A 22252-nucleotide genomic window follows, 5' to 3' on the forward strand; every position below is an offset into this window, starting at 1 on the left:
AAATTGTCCTTGTGTTCCAGAAATGTACACGGAGAATACAAAAAGATAAAACAAAACACCAAAAAAAAAAAAAGACAAAAAACAAAAAAAACAAAAAACCATGAAATCCTAAGGAGTTCATGAAGTTTCATTATGAAGTTTCATTTCTGAAGATAGACACCAAAATTAACAAAGATAGTACATTATAAAATGTGCAGAGATGAGGTAGGTATATAAAAATAGGCACAATGTTGTAGTTTGACAGTAGGGAAGGCTTTCCTAAGAATCTAATCTCTGATCTGAATCTTAGTGTGGGTTAAATGTGGGAGGGATGTTTCCTTTTAACACTTTATCTTTTGACCATTCACATTCATGCATAAATGCATAAGGATGGAAAGAATATATAATGAGAATATATGCACATATATAACAACATGTATGATGTAATAAGAATATATATATTATGTGGTGTATATATACAGGTTAAAGTTTTGTCTGCATTTCTGTAAATACTGGAGTCTTTAGAATTCCATTTAATGGTGCATTTTGAGCAGTTTCAAGTTATCATGTTTAAATTATTTTAGTGACCTCTAGGAGGTTTTTCAATAAAAGAGCGTGGACCTCGCTCTTGGTTTCAAACAGCTATAATGATAACTTGAGTATCAAAATTCCATGTTTTATCAACACAAACCATACAATCTTCTAGTGCCTTAAGGAAATGTACATTTATTCTCTAGTATTACAAATACATGACAGAATGTACATGTACTACAAATGACAACTTAATTTTCCTACTTGTTCAATAACTGTTAGAATGTTGTTTCTCAGTATCACTGCCACTCGTAACATTCTGGTCAATATTCTATTAGGAAGGTTTAGTATCATTTACTCATCCATCTAGAAAGTTTTAATGGCATTCAGACTGCAGGCAAAAATAGGAAGGAGATCTCAAAAATCATGTTACACTTTGTAATTACTTTCTAAGAATAACAGCCCAGTGGTTGCTGTGTGAGACATTTTTTTTTCTACCAAGACCATGCTTCAGGGCTGTCAACAAAACAAAACAAAAGCAATAAGAATATTATTTAGAATATAGTTAGAATATAAGAAGAACAGGGAAGGTGGAAGGTTAAAAAGCACTTGGTCAATGAAGAAACAAGTGTATTCAGGAAGATGTTTAGTATAAAATAAATTTATTTCTGGCAAAGGAAAATGTTTATAAATATTGACTCAAATTTATATTGCTGAAGGAGAAAATTAAATTCTGTTCCTACTCTGTGAGAATGTGGAGTGTGAAAATCCCACTAAAGCAAAACCACCATTAGAAAACCACAGTAGTTCCAATGGCTCTGTGCCTTTGGATTACTGAAAGGGGAATGAACCTAAGAAATACATTTTGATGTTTACCACATATTTTGTTTGCAGGTAGGTCAGAAAATAGACTAAAGGAGGGATAGGAGAACACTGGATAATGACGTAAGTATTGTAAGAGGCAGGTCAACAGAAATGGTTTCACTATGAAAACAGTACAGTAGTAAGAAAAAGTTAATCTCCTATCATCCACTGGAGCCAATATTTTTTTTTTCGATATATGAAATTTATTGTCAAATTGGTTTCCATACAACACCCAGTGTTCATCCCAACAGGTGCCCTCCTCAATACCCACCCCCCATCAACCCTCAATTTGTTCTCAGTTTTTAAGAGTCTCTTATGCTTTTGGAGCCAATATTTTGAACAAGATCTATTTATTTAAATTTTTGCTGTAGTGTTTTGTTAAAATCCTGCCATGGTTCCAAATCAGAGAAGTTTGACGGTGTCAAGCAAGCTAACATTACATGCTGATTCCTGGGCTCTTTCTATTGATAGTTGCATTCAGATTTTTGCAATGTTTTTAGCTAGCAATGGACTTTGGCGTGTCATATCCCTGTAGTTGAAGTTCAGGATTCCATCAGTCTTTTACAACAGACTGCATTTGTACAGAGGGGAGACCTAAGCACAGGGAAGTGGGAAACTACTGTCTATTGTGATTGATTAAATCTGTCACTAAAGTGTGTTCCATTTAAATAAGTATTTTGACAAATGTAAGAAATTATTCTCTAAGACTTATATTTTTTCAGCATCATTATAATATACTGTCTACAGCTTAAGAATATTATGTTTATACACATAGTAGATGAGTGGATGTTTCAAATAAAGAATTTTATTTTTTAAAAATGTTTATTTACCTATTGAGAGAGAGAGAAAGAGTACATGCATGTGCATGTGTGAGCGAGTGGGCAAGGGCAGAAAGAGAGAGGGAGAGAGACAACACCAAGCAGGTTCTGCACTGTCAGACGCCAGGCTCAATCTCATGAAATGTGAGATCATGACCTGATCCAAAATCAAAAGTAGGATACTTAACCAACTGAGCCACCCAGGTGTCCCTCAAATAACAAATTTTAAAAACTTACTCTTTTTCCAGGAGGACCTGGTGGGCCAGCCTCACCAGATGGGCCAGGTGGACCCTATAAAATGTGAAAAATAGCTTTTAATTGGGCATTGTTTTATGGTCCACAGCATTGTTTTCTAAATCTGGACCGAATCCAAACTTCTTTCTTCATCTCCCCACATCTATCTTTCCCGGATAATCTCAGCCGTATTTCAGATTCCTAAACTTCCTCTAGATATCTATAATTAGAGCTAGTAAATTCAGATGGAAAACTTTTTCATAGCTGGAAGAAAGTGACTCAAATTCTTTCTTCTTAAAACTGTGCTCTTTTTAAAAACTGCTAACTTATATCTGACAAGCAGCCAGTAGCCATACTAATTAATTGAATCATATGATTAATAACTCTTTTCATATCACATGCATTTGTGAAACCATAAAACTGTTACTTCTTAATTTCTTCTTGTACAAAACCAGCATTCTTATGCCAAGGAGTACTCAGCATGTTGGGCTATGATCTGCAAGTCTTATCTACACAGAATAAGCCTACAAATATCCAGTGGGGATGGCTCTGGAGACAAAACTATGTTAGGGGTGTGATTTGTCTTTGGCTCCTATTTAATTTAGTGCCTTCCTTTACCTCTTCCCTAAATACCCATATGTGGCCAAAGCCCCTGTTGAGTCATTCTCAAAGTAAAACAAAATAATAGTGATAGTCCAATACAATGTGGAGTTCATTTAGGTTAGAAATTGAAGTGCAATCATGCTAATGATAGGCTGATAACATGGCTGTCTTCATTTAAGCCTTATTTGTGTTTTTAAAATAACTTTTTATTTAACACAAATGGATAGATACTGAATTTGACATAATACAACAAAATCATTAGTATGGCACCACTACATTTTTTATTATGAAGGTTGCTTATATTTCTTAAATCACATCGAGTAAGAAACTCCACGTAAGTTTGAACTGAAATTCAATGATAAGTGACACTTCTTTCAGAAAAATGTGTACCCACCTAGCTATGCTTTTGAAAGTTTGATTACTTCTTTAAAATGTCTTGAGACTGTGTAAAGAGTAAATAAAAACAGTGTGCTTAATTACCGGTTGACCAGGATCTCCGTCTTCACCCTTGTCACCACCAACACCATCTTGACCCTATATTGGGCAATAGAAAGTGAACACAGATATTTCTCACTATGAATTTGCTTTTATTAGAAAAAAAGGGTATGATATCCTATCTGAGTCCCTGAGATAAATGATTACTAAAGGGACAAATAGAAGTATTACTAAATTCTTTCGATTGTATTTTAAGGATTGTGGTATCTCTCACTCTTTCGACAAAGATTTGTGAAACTGCTACCACATCAAGTTTAAAATACAGTGTGTTGTTAATACAAGAAAAGAAGAGGATGGAATTAGTATAGAAGGCCAGTGGATCTGTTCACCATGAACAAATACGGCAGTTTGAGACAGTATTTGCACCAGAGGAGACACAGAAATAAAAGCAAAGATGCTGCAACTTTGAAATAAGAGTAATGTTGCTACTCAGATAATCAGTTCATACAATGCAGCAAAGTCTGGAAAACTAACCCAAATGAAGAAAATAATCATGCAACAGAGGTCTAAATGTCTTCAACTATATGGATTTTATAGCTGCAGTTTACATTTTCTTTTCCTTTCTATTTTTGGGGGGTCCAATTAAGTAATCAAGAATTTAATTATTAACAACCAAGACACGGGTAACCTCCCCATCAAAATAATTCCTTTATTTTCCCATGATACTTACTGCAGGGCCAGGTTCTCCAGGAGGACCAGGATCTCCGGGAAAACCAACAGGACCCTAGAGGGATGTTTTTAAGAGAAAGAAGATAAATAAAAATATTTTTCATAAAGTCACAATATTCTGATGTTTAAGAGCTAAGTCATGGTAAAACCGTATGAGAGGATTTCCCTTCTTCCACCAGAAAATGTTCAAAAAATGAAATTTAATCGAGAATGCTTATGCCTATATGAAATAAGGAAAAGTCAGCTTCACCAGCTATGGGCCAGAATTTCATGATTTCTAATCTTTCTATGAAAAACTCCTAAGTGGCTTTGACATAGGCTCTACCTGAAAAGTGGCTTTGACATAGGCTCTACCTGAAAGGGACCAAGCTCACTTACCGGGTTACCCTTAGGGCCATCGTCGCCTGGTGGTCCCTTAGCACCAGGAGGTCCAGCAGCACCAGGTGCACCAGCTTCTCCTTTCTCTCCTCTTTCTCCTTTGGGGCCCTACAACAAAGTAAGAAAAAGAATGATTACCTTATAAGCTTTAAATCAGGATTTCTTAGTCTCAGCCTATTGGGTCAGATAATTCTGCTGCTGGGGGGCTGTCCTGTGCACTGCAAAATGTTTAACAGCATCCCTGGTCTCTACTAATTTGATGCCGGTGTGTGACATCAAGTGTGACATTCCTCCTAGTGTGAACCAAAAATGTCTCCAGACATTGCCAAAATGTTTCCTAGGGGTCAAATTTACTCCAGGTTTAAACCAATCTAAATGAGAATTAATACAATCCTACTACAATTCATAAATGTGGGTTTGATGTAGCAGGGTTTGTGTCCTTCGTGGACAGCCCCCTCCCTCAAATTGTATAAACAGCTTATAGTTTTAATGTTCTAACTTATGCAAATGTCATTTTCTTTCAATTTCTATGTAAATCAAAATATGCGCCGGGTATGCAAGATTATTAAACAAATAGGCTCTGCATTTGTGATTGTTTGTAATGGGTTGGAAAAGAAAAGTAAATAACTGAGTTACAGGTAGGAGTTAAGTCACATGTTTAAAATACTCTAAAAGGGGGATGCCTGGGTGACTCAGTCAGTTAAGTGTCTGACTTCGGCTCAGGTCATGATCTTTCGGTTTGTGGGTTCAAGATCTGCATTGGGCTCTCAGAGAGCCTGCTTCAGAAATTCTGTCCCCCTCTCTCTGCCCCTCCCCACTCTCTCTCTCCCTCAAAAATAAATAAGCATTTAAAAAATAAAATAAAATAAAATAAAATAAAATAAAATAAAATAAAATAAAATACTCGAAAAGGAATTCCCAAACTGTTACCATTCCATGTTGACAATAGGCCAGCACTTACGCCTGTGCCTGCTTCCCCAGGGGGCCCTGGGTTCCCTGCTTCTCCAGGCTCACCCTATAAAGAAGAGAGGAAATGAGCTTCAAAACACAGAAATGATATTTTTATGCTTGTAAAACTGCTTTCAATGATGGCCACGACATTTTAGACTAGACCTTAATTCAACATATTGTTTAAAAGTCAGTAGAAGACTTTAAGAAGGAACTTTTCTTATTACTGACCTCAGTATTTTTATTTCTCAAGTGAGGAGACAGAAGTGGGTGTCTCAGCAAGTAGTTAATAGAGCATTAACCCAAGTTACCACCAAACCACACAAAACAGACATCTGCATGTTTCCTAACCAATTTTATATTGTGCTTTTGTGCTGCATCAATATTCATATTATAATTTAGTTTATTGATTAAATAACTTTCATTTTTACTATGTTAATTTGCTTTATCTTTACAATAACAAAAAAGCAAATCAGTTGGTAGTATACTGATTCTATATGCTATAAAATATATTTAATAGAGATCTGAGATCATAGAAAAGTACTGTACTTATAAGATACACAAAGATACTTAGATACTAATTAAAACTCCTCTTGAGGATATAAATATTATAAATTTGTTCACTTTTATGATCTCCTTGTATAAATATAGATGGCTAGAGGTGCCTGGGTGGCTCAGTCCGTTGAACATCTGCCTCTTGATTTTGGCCCAGGTTATGATCTCACAGTCATGGGACTGAGTATCACATCAGGCTCTGTGCTGACGACACAGAGCTTGCTTGGGATTCTCTCTCTCCCTCTCTCTGCTCCTCCCCTGCTTGCTCTCTTTTTCTCAAAAATAAGTAAACAAACATTTAAAAAAGTATGGATGGCTATTTCCTAGCTTAGCAGGCTAATAAATAAACCTCCTAGACTAGCATGTTTTAGTTATAAAAGTCTATTACTAATTTTCTACACCTAGAAAATTATTGTATCCAATTAATCTTCCAAGTGAAATAATGTTTCTACATAATTTTTACATGATGTTTTATAATAATGCTGTATTCCTACACAAAATCAGTGGAACTAGAAATTTTGAAGTGGAAATAGTTTTAAATTTAAAAAAATGTGAGGTCTGAATTTCCTTTAACTTTCAACTCTGCTCTTTCCAGTAATACTGGTATAAACCCATTGCTCCTAAATTTGGTTTGAAATGCATTATATTAAATATAAACATAACTCCAGGGGAAAGAATGTTTGGTGTACATAATTCCTTATTCTTTGAGAATATGCACATATTTTAATTTCTTGAATTATTTGCATCATGATGGAAATATCGAGTATTTTCTAGGAATTTATTAGTAACACTAGTGTGTGTAAATTATTTTCTCTCTCAAGAGGAGTAGCAAATACTTATTATTTTAGATAAACCTTACAAGAAAAATATTACATTTACATTATTTAAAAAGCAATGAATATAAGCAAAATATAAAAAGTGTGACTAAAAATATGTAATTATTTCCCATCTAGTTCCAACTTTGGTGATATCACCATGCATAAGAAGATGTTTGTATTTGGTCAATAGATGACCTGTATTTTCCCCCAGCTTTACTCAGATATAAATAACAAATAAGAATTGTATATATTCATAGTGTACAATTTGGTGTTTTGATATACGTGTACATTGTGAAATAATCTATCTCGGGTGGATGGAATGATATATAAGTAATAGTTTTATGACCCATGATTCATAGCTCTGAAATAAAACTTAAGCAGTTTGTCATTCAAATCAACTATAAAATGTCCATATTAAATGCTTTAAATTTTAAATATACACAATATACTGCATGATCTCACTTATACCTGGAATTTAAAATAGCCAAACTCATACAAGCAGAGAGTAGAATGCTCCTCACCAGAGGCTGTGGTGTGGGGGGGATGGGGAAATGTTGGTCATAGGTTACAGACTTTCAGATACACAAGATGAATGGGTTCTGGAGATCTAATACACAGCATTGTGAATATAATTAACAACACTGTATTGTATGCTTGACATTTGTTAAGAGAATACACTTAAGTGTTCTCATGCCACATTCAAAAAAGGTAATTATGTGAGGTAATGAATATATTAATTAGCTTGGCGTGTGGGGGTTATTTCACAATGTACACATATATCAAAACACCAAATTGTACTCTATGAATATGTACAATTCTTATTTTTTATTTATACCTCAGTAAAGCTGGGGGAAAATGCAGGTCATCTATTGACAGGGTACAAAACATCTTCTTACGCATGGTGATATCACAAAAGTTGGAACAAGAGGCGAAATAAGTACATTTTTCATGTCACACTCCGTATATTTTGTTGTTCTGCTTTAATCTATGTCCAGTGTAAAGTCAAACAAAAGTAGATTCTGTAAGGATTGTTTCCATTTTACTGAAGGAAATGATAGGTGGTAAAGAGATGGATTTAAAATAATGATCGAAATTTAAAGACAAGTTTTTACTACAAAGTCTCTTCACTTTGAGAATAATGCATTAATATTCATTTGCCCAAAATACACTTGAAAACCACCTTTGTGTATATTAGAGCCAGTATGCATAATATAAATAGCCATTACTTAAGATAAAATTAATATTATCTAAAATGTACCATATTAAATCTTTTGAAAGGGGATGGGACAAAATTACAGGTAGCAAAATAAAATATTGCAACAAACCATATTATATAAATTGAATCTGCATTTCTGGCATCAACAAACCTACACCATATTTATTCTGAAAAATAATAATTGATATACAATTATATATATCCTGTGAAGAACAATGCATATGAAGGAGGTTCTAGATTATAAATTTATTATTACTTATGTAACATTTTACCCCTTTGAAACACTTATTCAGGTTAAAATTCCCTTCAGAAGGAACAACAAATTGTAATCTAGTCACAAAGTACACATTAAATATTAAGGTAATATCTTTGTTACGTAATATTTCCTTGTTTTGAGGAGATCACTGAAGTGCAAATCCATCTATAGCAAATATTACATTACATGGAAAACACATTAAACATATTTAAGCAAATTGGAGCATGACTCAGGATATTAGTTTTCTTTTCTCTTTTTTTTTATTGAATTAGTGATTGGGAATAAATTTTCCAAAATAGAAATGGGGAGGCATACAGCCAGAATCAAAGCTGATATCGGAAATCTGTAATCTATAGCAAACTATATTACCCTAGATTCTGAAGAAAAATTATAATTAGAATTTTATTTCTATCATGCCACAGAAAAACAATTTTAATAGAAAAAAATTAAAACTCTTTTTTAGTGTAACAACGTTAGATCAGGTACATTTTAATTATAAGAGGTTAAAGCACTATCTTGGTTCACTGTATCATTCTCTTAAGACTCCAAGATAGACAAGTGTTACCAGATAGGTTTTAAACAAACAGCTTGGCCAAACTCCAAACTTTTGGCATCCATGTTTGTCACCAAAAGTAACATGAGATAAAATCATAGAAGTAACTGAAGTATTTAAACCTGTTCCTACTGTACCCACAAGTTTGAGGAAACCAGTAAGATAAACTGAAAAGGCTATTAAATTTAAAATTAATTTATTTAGAATTATTTCGGAATTTTCTATGTGGACAAAACTAAAACAAGAAAGTACTTGTTACAACTATCTAGTCAACATTAAAGCCAAGGGAAGAGGGGCGCCTGGGTGGCTCAGTCGGTTGAGAGCCAGACTTCAGCTCACGTCATGATCTCCCAGTTCGTGGGTTTGAGCCCCGCATGGGGCTCTGTGCTGACAGCTCAGAGCCTGGACTCTGCTTCAGATTCTGTGTCTCCCTCTCTCTCTGCCCCTCCCCTGCTCATGCTCTGTTTCTCTCTCTCTCTCAAAAAATAAGTAAACATAAAAGCCAAGGGAAGAAAGGGGAAAGGTGTGAGTCTGTCTTCATCTGTCTCAGACAGTTTTACCCTCAGAGGCCTCTTGCCTTTGCTGCTAATTCTTCCCATGACAACTGCACTCAATGAAAAATGTGCTTTAAATTTTACCTCAACTCACACTTTTTCAGCACAAAACATTAAATTTAAAAATATAAATGGTCAGTAAAAAAACTACACTGTTTATGCAGTAAGAATTAGATCATTTTCAAATGCTTCTAATTTCGTAATGAAGAAAGTATTTGAATAGTTGATAATATAGGATTAATTATAATCAAAATGGTAGAATGTGAGTGTTCAGTAAATATAAACATCAAAATACCACATTCTGATCTTATTGCATTTTTTCTGAGGGATAAATCTTTTAATTAACATAAAGTAATTTCAGTCAAAAATCTTTAAGACCAAACAACAGAATCATTTTTAGGATATGTCTATACTTCTGATATCACTTAATAACTATAAAATTCAGGAAATACATTTTTTCACCATATACTATTTTATGGTATGAAATGCAATTTTCATCCCTCAAAACTGGCAAATAATTTATATTTTTAAATAAAGCAAATACCAATGTCAATTTTCTTAAAAATTGTATTAAGAAATGAGCATGGGTGCATAAATAAGAAAACAGAGAATCATTTGACATTTTCATAAAAAGAAAGTTGTTTTAAGTGAAATCATTTTCAGGAGAAAACGAAGTTATTCTGAGCCCAGATGTTATGGCACATGCCAAGTATTTTGAAAAGTGCCAAAGGCAGGTCATATTATTAGTAATGAAAATATAACTCCAAACATGACAAAATGAATGATTAATTCTTTTGTGATTCAAAGGATTCTTTTTTCCTGTTTAAGTCAGTCACATCAACCAATCTCTTCTTTTTGAAAGCACTACTTAGAGACATTTAGTCTAGTCAGACATACATGGGAGTAAATCCTGACTTAGTTTCTAAGGACAAAACCTTGATGCAATTATTGAAATTCTCTAAACTTCAACTCTCTCAGCTTAAAAATGTGGATAATAATAATACCATCATCAGAGGTGATTGTGTAGATTAAAGGAAATAATCTGTGTATATTGCTCAACACAATATCTGGAAAAAAAATCATGATATCTCAAAATCATATTTAACTAATATTTATATGAATAATTTAACTAATAATATGAATAATTTAACTACTAGAGTGGATGGGCTGTGATTCATATAACTATATATAAAATACTTAAAAAGAGTACTATTAGAGGCGCTTAAAATATTAGCCAATTTCATCAAAGTTCTTAATTCTTGCTGTTTCAAAGTGTCTATCACTACATTTCTTACCTTTTCTCCAACACCACCAACTGAACCAATGGATCCTGGGGGTCCTTGTGGTCCCTGCAGTGGAGGAAAAGGAATACAGTTATCCTTATTCTTGTAATAAAATAACATATTCATAGATATATATCTAGTAGTTCTCAAAGAGGGAGAAGGATATGCAAGATTATTCTAAGACATTTAAACAATGGGACAAAATGATGCTCTTTATTGAGTTGCCAAATTTACTAGATAGCAAATAACTGAATTATATTATATGGGTTTTTAATTTCACCAGAATTTTGAATATATGACAGAAGACTTTCCAACTCTAGTCATACTGGCTGATACTCAGATCATAATTTCAATCTTTTTCCCATTGAATAGGTCAGATTTAGAGGATAGCTTGTAGATTTGGGGAGTGCATCTAAGTATGACTCTGGTTAAAAATTATGTAATCCAGGGGTGCTTGTGTGGCTCATTCAGTTAAGCATCTGACTCTTGATTTCAGCTCAGATCATGATCTCATGGTTTGTGAGATTGAGCCCCACATCAGGCTCTGTGTGAAAGCATAGAGCCTGCTTGGGATCCTCTTCTCCCTCTCTCTGCCCCTCCTCTGCTCGTGCTCTCTCTCTCTCTCTCTCTCAAAATAAATAAACTTAAAATGAAATATGGCCTTTTGTAGCAACATGGATGGAACTGGAGAGTGTGATGCTAAGTGAAATAAGCCATACAGAGAAAGACAGATACCATATGGTTTCACTCTTATGTGGATCCTGAGAAACTTAACAGGAACCCATGGGGGAGGGGAAGGAAAAAAAAAAAAAACAGGTTAGAGTGGGAGAGAGCCAAAGCGTAAGAGACTCTTAAAAACTGAGAACAAACTGAGGGTTGATGGGGGGTGGGAGGGAGGAGAGGGTGGGTGATGGGTATTGAGGAGGGCACCTTTTGGGATGAGCACTGGGTGTCGTATGGAAACCAATTTGTCAATAAATTTCATAAAAAAAAAAAGAATTATGCAATCCATGCAAAAACCAATCTGAACCATCTCTTAGCCTTTATATCATCTCTTAGTCTTTATATTACTTAAAGGGAATTAAAACCCAAAAGCTCTTTTAGTACATCTGCTCTTTGTCTATTTTATCCAGTTCTGGCCTGCCCGAATTGCAACCAGGCATGACAGAAGAGCAACTAAAAACAAGAATAAATGATTTTTTCATTGTGAAAAGGTGAAATCAGAAGAGAGTTTTCAAAATCTAGAAATTTTTTAATGGTAACAATAAGATAAGAATCGCATTGCATTTCAAATCCTGTAATATTGGAAGAGTGGTTCAATTATGAAGCAAGCAAGAGAGCAGGGGGGAGACTGTCTTTATACAATTGAGAGAAAACATTTTACATGGTAAGAGGTGCACATATTATGCACATAATTCTCTAACATATTTTATAATGAATGTGAACTTGGAAATTCTTTTATACTTGTTTTGACTAATTCCCTACAAAGCCTGTTTATTTTTTGTAAAATGAAATGTAGTGAGTAGATTACTTTTGAGCTCTTGTTCACTTAAATATTTATCAATAGTGCAATCATCTCCATTATGTCTTAGATACCATCCGCCATTAAATAATACTGACAATTATGTAAGTTCAAAATAATGAACATATATTTCACAGTTCTTACATCAGCTCCATTGGGACCTTGAGGGCCTCTTGGGCCTGGAGGACCAGGTGGACCCTGTAAGAGATGAATATTAAGGTTTATTAGTGTCAAACCCAAATGCATTTCTGATATTTTCATTTTGTGACCAAGAAGTTTCACGCTCCAAAATCATAATCAGTGGACCATAGCAGGGTTATAAGTCATTCTTGATGGATACAACATCATGTTAGCAAATGATTCTCTACACATAGCTATGGGGAAATTCAGACTGCAGGCAAGCGATATGATTAAAAATTTGAAAATTAGGCTATTGCTACTATCTGGTACAATTAATTCATAATGGAACAGAAATATGTTATACTAGAATATGCTAGAATGCTAGATTTAAAAAGGAGCATAAATTTGGAATAGAAATGGTGCTTGAGTAGATTTAAAATTCATTAATTCTACAAAAGTATTTTTTATTTGTATATTTTGTGTTTTTTATGTCAGCTCTCATGTTCTATATGTTAGAAGTGAAATAAGATTAACTACTTAGTTGTCTTCCTAAGATAAATGTTCTTTCCCCTGGCTGTGCATTAAAATTACCTCAGGACTACTTTTTACAAAATACTGATGGCCAGAACCCCTTACCTTCAAGGTTGTGATTAAATTAGTCTGTAGTGAATACCAGGGCATTAGTGTTATTTCTAAAGGTCACAGTTTATTTTAATGTCATTGTTGGAAACTTTCTTACTATTAGCTTTTACTAATATGTCAGAGAGAAATGTATTAATGATTCAGGGAACCACAGCAGTCATATCTAGAAAGGAGTTTTCTATGTATCTGATGCTGCTTAAAGAGTATTAGTCAGTTATGTGAGTCAGCAATGTTTATTATGTTCACTGTCTTTAAGTTCATTGTGATGAAAAGAATTATTTCTTTTTTGAAGAAAATAACATCTAAAATGAAAGTATAAAAATATCAAAATACGTATTCTGATGGAACTAAAACTGGGGGCAATGTTTATTGAAAGGAAGAAACAATTAAAAATACATTCATTACATTTCATTATAGATTTCAATGACCTTGGGTTAATTGTTTCCTTATCCAAGGTAATGCTTAATAAACAGATATATGTATTTCAAAAATTCAGTTAACTCTTAGATTTATACTTAGAGCAGAAAGCCAGAATCGATAAATGCAAATTATTTTGTCATAGCATTCTAATTCAAATAGGATTCCTTATTAAATTAAGAATTTGATTAAAAGTACACATATTTAATACTATGTTAACATTTTCTACTTATCCAAATGAAGGGTGACTATTATCTATTCTTTACCTGGTCCACTTCAAAGTCTGGAGCTAAAGACTAATAAATAACTGAAGTTTGGCAGTTTATATACACCTCAATAATCCATACACTTAGAAAAAATATATATGCAACAATATATTAACCACTGAATGCTGTATGTTTATAAAACATTAGTCCAAAGTGAGAAAGAGAAAAGAAAGTGATATGTGATGAAAGAAACTTCAATGGTCACAGATACAGACTGGGCAGGGAAAGGAGAAGGCATCAATCTGAAAAGTCATGGCTTTTAGGACTATTTTGTTCAGATTACTAACCCTTAAAGATATTAGTAATGTGAAAATTCACAATATCCATAATATCCTATAAGATATAAACTTACCATGGGACCAACATCCCCATTTTCACCTTTTTCACCAGGTGGGCCCGGCAGACCCTAAGAAAATATAATAAAAAAACAATAAACGTCACTCATGTATTTAAAAAGAAACTTTTGGCCAATTTCTAATATAAAACCAAAATTAGATATAAAGTCAAATTAGAACATGAAATAAGATTTAGAAGTTATCATGTGTCAAAATACTTGAAACGCAAGTATTAACTACATATAATAAAATCTTATATGTACATTTACAAATAAAATTCATGCTTTCTATAATATTATACTGTTTGATTTTAGTTACAAGAATGAATATATCATTTAACCTGGGAATTTATGGATGCTTAATCATTTGCTCCATCTTTTATGAACATATACACATGTATACAAGGCTGCCATTGCAAAGATTTTCTGAAAAAAATCTTGTCCCAAATTATTTTAGAACATCCTATCCAGGTGAGGTTTTATAGTTGGGTACCAATGTGACAAAACTCTTTTGAAAATAAAACTTCCGATACATTTCCAGGATTATAAATATCTTCTGAATTTTTAACCTTGTTACTTTCACTTCTAGTCCTAAAAAACTACCAGGTCATAAAACCTGCTGTATTGCATTTCCTTTATTCTCTCAAATTCATTTCCTTGATATCCAATAGCAGTGTCACTGCCTTAGGAAGAGTTCTGTGTTACTGAATAAACTCACAGGGCAGGTTACACTCAAATTTCACCTATGTCTTTATGGGAAAATTATTTTATTTCCTCTTGGTCTTCCTAACTAGTTCTTCCATGCAGAACTGTTCATATTTCCTGTTTCACATCTCAACCATATATTGCACATACTTGAATTGTATACTTAAAAACACAATGATGTCACTTGTTTATATACTTACAATTATAAGCTACTTTGCAGTAATTATCAATATTTTATCTCTAGCAATTAGCAGAGGACCAGGCAAAAGTAGGAGTTCATGAAAATGTTGAATGAATGATGAATGAATGAATTCTAAGAAAATAAATCAACAGGAAAAGCTACATGTAATAAAGTGTTGATTGTAACAGTAGCTAAGACTATTAAGATTCTCAATTATTCTAAATGTTTAATCATAGAAAACATAGCTAAATAAGTTTTGTTATATAAGATATTGGGATATTATAGGGCTATTAATGTGTTACTAATACTCTAAATATGAATGATATATAATAAGTAATAAAACACAAATATAAATAAATATGCATAGTGTAAATTTATCTGTGAAATATGTGTTTAAAATAGGCATGATAATTATTGGACAGAAATAGTAAAAGTGGCAACAGTTTTTAATATGGTAGGATTATGGATTGTTCTAATTTTTTAATGTTTTTAGTATTATTGCCATTATTTATTTACAACTTACACACTCTATATATGCTTTATTTTTAATACTTGTAAAATAGTATTTCAGACATAATCTATGTAATAAATACAAATGCACAATACAAAGTTCTAAATCTCTGCTGGTATTTTAGTCACTTATTAACTTGGCACTACACTGCAGTGGCTGCAAATTATTTGACCGTGACCCACAGTAATAAATACATTTCACTTATTACCCCCTAAATGTTCATGTGCAAAATAGCTGAAAGATGAGTTTCAAAAAGTGATACCCTTAATGCATAGATGATGGTGATCTCTGATATTTTTAATCTGTTTTACCTTATCCTGTTATATTTCATTTTTTTAATGCTGGTAATAACACACTATACGGTTTTTGTGACCTACTAATTCCACATGACTCTCAGTTTGGAGAGCGAGTGCTTTATTGAGTATATTTGTAAACCTTTTTTAATGTGGCATGTATTTATCTTTATGACAAAATCTTAGTTATGGATTTATAATGAACAATATATACCAGGATTCAATCTCCTTTTTCTCAAAAGTCACTTGGATGTCTAGGAAAATAGCCAGTTATTCCCAAATGGTTAATATCATTTGAAAGTAGCTTCTAGAATCACTGGAGAAGTTCCTAGGAGGACATAGCTAGGCAGTATTTTAGAGTTTAGCCTGCCTAAAAACTACCTGGGAAAGATTGCTAAAATTTTAGATTCCAAGATGCACAACCTCGGAGATTATAATTCATTGATAGAGCACAGAAAACTAAATTCTTAAGTAGGCAGGTAGATTTTAACATTTAATATTTCAAGTTGATTTCGCTAAGTAGCATGGATTGCAACTTAAATTATAAACATCATATAAATTAATACTCACATTCTTATCTTTTGTCTATGTTTCCACCACCTCCTTTTAGTATAGAGTGAATCTGATTTGGAATCCCCAAATTGAAGAGTATAAAAATAGTAGAGTTCATAGTTTTCTTTTATTTCTGTAACAGACCCAGCTCTGTATTGCCAGCATATTTTTAGGCATATGAGTATTCCTAATATTAGCTCGATAGGGACCTCCCAATAGAAAAACATTGAAATATTTCTTTCTTTCTGATGAAGTCTGGTTATAGTTTAAGTTGATTAAGACAGAATGTTCTTATCATTAAAATTAATAGAGACATAATGAGTCAAATTCTTTTGTTGCAGGAAACTAAATGTGCTAAATGACGCTACAGTGTTAATCAGTGTTCACATGCCCTAACTTTCTCCTAAGGAATAATTTATGCATGGAGATATTCTGTTTTAAGGTCTGTCAATTTAAAATCATTTGCCACTTAAGTGGCAAGATAAAAAAAAAAAGAATTTAGGTCAAGAACTATCCTTCTTTACATCTCCTTCATATGCAGACAAATTGTAAACATCAAACTGAAAAATGGAGTCACTTAATCAGAATATTAGATGACTATTATTTATGTATTATAATTGCTAATATCTATTCTGCCATGAAGACTCAATTAAAGGGTGCAGATGAAATTGTGAACATGTTAATTACATTAGCATCTTTTCAGATTCCTGATTTAAAGAGGTAGCTGTGGGAGAATATAATCAATTTTGTAGTGAACTAATTTCTTGAGTCACCCTCATCAAAGAGCACATTTCTTACATTTGTGGAGATGAAGGTAATTTTTCATTTAATATTTTATAAATATAAGCTACAAGGCATCTTCTTTAATCAGGAGAACTAAACTCCTAAATTACAGCCTTATAGACTCAGAGTAATCAGTTAAATGAAAAAGCAGAAAATGAAAGGTAACATATTTACTGGCAATCTAATTTTGAATGCCTTGTTGTTATTTTCAAATATGTGTGTTTTTCACACATGTTGATTTTTAGTATTCATAATTGATCATTTATTTTTGCCTAATAAATATAAAGGGGTAAACACAAATATGAAATGAAGTTTTTGCATTTCCCAAATCTAAAAAGAATTATTTCGGATTAAAATAAAAGCAGAAAATTACAATATCATATTCACTGAGTGCTATAACAATAACTATGATAATATACTAATTATATTATTTACAATATAATTTGTATAATTATGTATATAATAGGCTACTTAATATTAAAAACAAGCAGTCTGTGACTTATGAAAATAAAGGCAAAAAAATAAATTTATATAAACTCAACTTCTATTTACTTTTCTACAACTTAACAAATTGTTAAGGACAGTGATCTAGATGGTTTAATTTAATCATTTCTAAAATTGTTAATGTGGCATAACTCACATCCATGTGTTACCCAAATTATCATTTAAAGCACAATTTTATAATCTTTCAGATGATCACTAGGTAGGTGTAGAATAAGTATGTGAAAGAAGAAAGCCAGATGTTTCCAAAGTTTGTAGGAAGCCGTGAGCATCACATGGAAGAGTAGAAAAACAACTCAGCATAGAAGATGTCTACAATGCAAAGTATTGCCTAACAGTCCAGTTGTAAGGCATATTTGAATGAAAATTTCTTAGCCTACAATGATTTATAATTTCATATTTCTTGTCCTGAATGTGCTTCATGAAATACAAATTATAATTTAAAATAAGTTATTTTAAATGATCAATCCATTGCAAATTGTTTATTTTACCTATTATTGTTTAACATTTGTTCTTGGCAGTGTCTGTTGGTAGTAGTGATGGGCAGATGGCTCTTCTCAAAATGCTTTTAATTTTTGCTAGTCATCTGAAGTACTAATTTTCCTGCTATGAGACGTGCAAAAGAATCCTTCTAACCTCTCGCTTTTAACTCTCAGCCTTAAATAAGGTTGTAGTTCATTTTTTAAGCAAAATGGGAATGAAGAATAGAGGTGTAATACCTAGGGTAGGGCTAACATTTAAATAAAACAGTAATTACGGTTAAACATTGTATCCAGGCTTCTAGATAGAAAAAAGGAAAGCTACTTTGTTTTACATCCACCTGAAAACCTGGTATGAGAAGAAGGTGGACAGGACAGCGTACAAAATGCCCAGAGCATCTTACCTGAAGACCTATGGGACCAGGAGGTCCTGGGAAACCTCTTGCACCCTCATCACCCTTTTGTCCAAACATCCCCTGCTGACCTCGGGGACCTGGCTCACCATCACCCCCCTAGAGAAGAGCAATGACAATGATCACAAGCCGGAAAAATCACAATTCTGATACAAGTCATCACAAAAATATAGCTATTTCTAATTTAATCAAAGCTGGTCTATTTACAAGGAACCAAGTAAAAAAGATTAAATTTCCATTATCTGCTGCAAATGCACCACTGTTTGTTTGGTTTACATTCTTTGTTTCTGGAGCATGACTGAGTTTGATTTTCTCATCTATACCAAGTGAAGTAAAAGCTGTCTATCAAGGGGAAAATGTTCAGAATTTACTACAAATTAAGTACTTTTTAACTCATTATTCTTTTGAAATGAAGTCATAACATTTCTTGTTTATAAAGATCAGCCTGGTTAGCTATATTAGAAAATTTATATTTGGCTCAACATTAGACATAGTTATACCCACACAAAATCAACTGGTTATGTGACAGTTCATAAATTTAATCAGGGAACCATGAGGATATAAATTCGCTGAACAAAGAGAAATACTTACAGCAATTCCAGGGGCACCAACAGGACCTTGAAGACCTGGAGGTCCAGGAGGACCCTGTGGTGAGATAAAAATCAGTAATTTTGAAACCGAAGCCAGAAGAGCCTCAGCTATAATAGTGCAGAACATTTGATTGATCAAAGTCTATTATACATCTTTCTACTTCTATGGAAAAGTCTCTTGCATTTGGAGCAGTCAACCATTATTTATTTTACTTCTTGAGACTCAGACTTGCCTATTTGTAATCAGCTTTAAATTGGTAGTTATTGAAAACACTCTCATCTGTAATGCAGTGGATATTTAAAAATGGATTTTTATGCTAACACAAATCACATTGAAGTTTCACATTTGAAAAATTTCAAAATGCCAGATTTCTTTAATGAGATATGTATGATTCAGAAAGAGCACTTAAAAGATCTATCTATACAATATTTTCTAGTGAATATTGGGGTAAGGATTCCATACAGACAGAATATAGTGATACACAAAAATTTAGAATTTCCTTCATATGAAAACACATGCATATGTGTATGCATGTATGTATGTATGTATGTATGTATATATTAAGTATACCAGGCCTCCTTATTTGAGCAATAGATTTCAATAGGTTTATGAGTCTTACATGCATAAATATTGCTTCTTAACTGTCTTTTTTTTACATACATAACTACATACATTTTACATACATAACTACATACATTACTACACTACAAAAGATCCTGGCACTAAAGAAAAACAGTCATTGGACTATATTGTTCGTCACAATAACTGCTATGTGTTGGGAATAGTACTTAAAGGTTTCAAAAGCATGGTTCATAAACCATTGGGGTACCTGAGGCATTTTTAGGTTTCCATCAGGTCAAAATCCTTTTTATAACCACACTAAGACACCATTTCTCATTAAATCACAGGGATATTTGATGCAAAAGCAATGAAGGTAAACTTGCTGATGACTTAGTCTTATTGTAAGACTTTTAGGGTTAGAAGTACTGTGTATCTTAACACATAACTTCAAAAAGAGGTTTAATTAGAACTGACTCAATCTCAACTGAATAGTTGTCAAAGAGATAATGTAGCATGGACATTACAAGTAGGTAGTAAATACTACAGAAAAATATCCCTGGTCAATAGCCAAAAAACAAAACAAAACAAAACAAAAGTTAAATGAATAATTCCACTCAATAAGAATTAGGAAACTCACGTTTTCTCCTTTGTCACCCTTGCTGCCTTTCTGTCCTGGTTCACCAATTTCACCCTGTATTGGAAAGAGTTGAGTTAAAGTTTATCCCTAATATGTCATGCCTGCCGTTGCAATTGTCATCACTATCACCCATTATTAAATTTTACTTTAAAGTAATTCTATACTAGTGTTTCATGTCACTGTTTAACTTGTGAAATCTGGGGGCGCCTGCATGGCACAGTTGATTAAGCATCTGACTCATGATCTGGGCTCTCATCGCGATCTCACAGTTCATGAGTTCGAGCTCCACATCAGGCTCTGTGCTGATGGCGTGGAACCTGCTTGGGATTCTGTTCTTCTCTTTTTCCTCTGCCCAACTTGTGCTCTCTCTCTTTCTCAAAATAAATAAATAAACTTTAAAAAATGTAAAATATGGGTTTTCTCTGCTACTCTGTTTCTAATATTGATATAGATTGATATTGACATTGATATAGTAAAGATATAGATAACCCAAAGTCGACTGAACTTTGAAGCATATTACAACTGGATTTTTAATTCACAAAATCAGTTTTATCTGAAAAATCACCACAACAAGCTGATAATGGAAGTATATTAACAAAAATATAATTACATATTAATCAAAATTCTTAGTTAATTAATTACTTCTTTCTCCTGGTTTTCCAAATGCTAAAAATGTTGCACATTATCAGATTACTGGCTCATAAATTGTGTTATGGCATTTCACAATATTAGAAAACACCTTAGATACATACACATAACAATACAGCTATGCATTCAGAATCAAAAGCTTAAGGGGCGCCTGGGAGGCTCAGTCGGTTAAGCGTCCGACTTCGGCTCAGGTCATGATCTCACAGTTCGTGGGTTCGAGCCCCGCCTCGGGCCCTGTGCTGACAGCTCAGAGCCTGCATCCCAGTTCGGATTCTGTGTCTCCCTCTCTCCTTCTGCCCCTCCCCTGCTCACACTCTCTTGCTCTGTCTCTCAAAAATGAATAAACGTTAAAAATAAATAAATAAATAAATAAAAAGCTTAAAATCTTCATTTCTACGTTTGGTAAAAGAGATGTCCAGTATTATCAAATAGGAATGTAAACTATTGTATTTTGTTTTTTTAATTTTCTTAAATGTTTGTTTATTTTTCAGAGATAGAGACAGAGTGTGAGTGGGGGAGGGGCAGAGAGAGAGGGAGACACAGAATCCGAAGCAGGCTCCAGGCTCTGAGCCATCAGCACAGAACCTGATGCGGGGCTCGAACTCACAGACTGCGAGATCATGACCTGAGCCAAAGTTGGACGCTCAACCGACTGAGCCACCCAGGCGCCCCAGAATTTAACCTATTTTAAGTCTTCCTTTGCAATATCCAAGACACAAGGGCAAAGCCTATACAAGCAATGACTTCAATTAGTTTTACATTTAGTTCAGAAACACATATATTTGAAAATAAATAAGCAATTTTGCCATGTGCTATTTTTTCTTTCTACCATTTTTCTTGTGTTCTCTTTTTTTGTTTACATCCAACACACTATTTCCTGGATAGATAATAGTATTCAAACTGTAAATTAAAACCTTTGAGCACATGGAACATGCATGAAACTTTGAAAAAACTGTCTTGAGATTTGGCATCTAATCTTCAGAAATATTAAATCTAGGATTCTTGAGAATAAACTTGCATTTACATAGGATGTACTCATATGAACGCAGAATACCAACCTTGTCTCCATCTTCTCCAGGCGAGCCTGCAGGCCCAGCAGGCCCTGGGAGACCCACAGGGCCTTGGACTCCATCTCTCCCTGCAGGGCCTTGGGGACCTTTTTCTCCCTGTATTGAAAATCCAGCAGACCATTACTCTGCTGTAAGAAACCTTTAAGTTAGCTGTTTATTAGGATTTTTAAGTACAGCTGCAGCAGGTCATACTCTGAGTTCCAAACTTGACAGATAAATTATTTAATGTTAGCAAGTAGAAAATATTTTCAATTAACAAATGATGACACAAA

At 33.4% G+C, this 22252-nt stretch overlaps 1 protein-coding gene across 9 annotated transcripts in view; it reads right to left on the reverse strand.

The window, feature by feature from the left end:
* The window catches only part of COL11A1 (collagen type XI alpha 1 chain), a 215493-nt gene that overhangs the window by 27114 nt on the left and 166127 nt on the right, over window positions 1-22252 (reverse strand). For all 9 annotated transcript variants that reach the window (XM_023258940.2, XM_023258942.2, XM_023258945.2 and 6 more), the window contains 12 exons: window positions 21969-22076; window positions 20263-20316; window positions 19065-19118; window positions 18465-18572; window positions 14074-14127; window positions 12421-12474; window positions 10767-10820; window positions 5533-5586; window positions 4572-4679; window positions 4195-4248; window positions 3510-3563; window positions 2430-2483 (listed from right to left, as the gene is read on the reverse strand). In XM_023258940.2, the coding sequence (XP_023114708.1) occupies window positions 2430-2483; window positions 3510-3563; window positions 4195-4248; window positions 4572-4679; window positions 5533-5586; window positions 10767-10820; window positions 12421-12474; window positions 14074-14127; window positions 18465-18572; window positions 19065-19118; window positions 20263-20316; window positions 21969-22076 (810 nt within the window). The remainder of the gene's footprint in view (window positions 1-2429; window positions 2484-3509; window positions 3564-4194; window positions 4249-4571; window positions 4680-5532; window positions 5587-10766; window positions 10821-12420; window positions 12475-14073; window positions 14128-18464; window positions 18573-19064; window positions 19119-20262; window positions 20317-21968; window positions 22077-22252) is intronic.

This window comes from Felis catus, chromosome C1, assembly GCF_018350175.1.
Source record: "Felis catus isolate Fca126 chromosome C1, F.catus_Fca126_mat1.0, whole genome shotgun sequence".
Taxonomy (NCBI): domain Eukaryota; kingdom Metazoa; phylum Chordata; class Mammalia; order Carnivora; family Felidae; genus Felis; species Felis catus.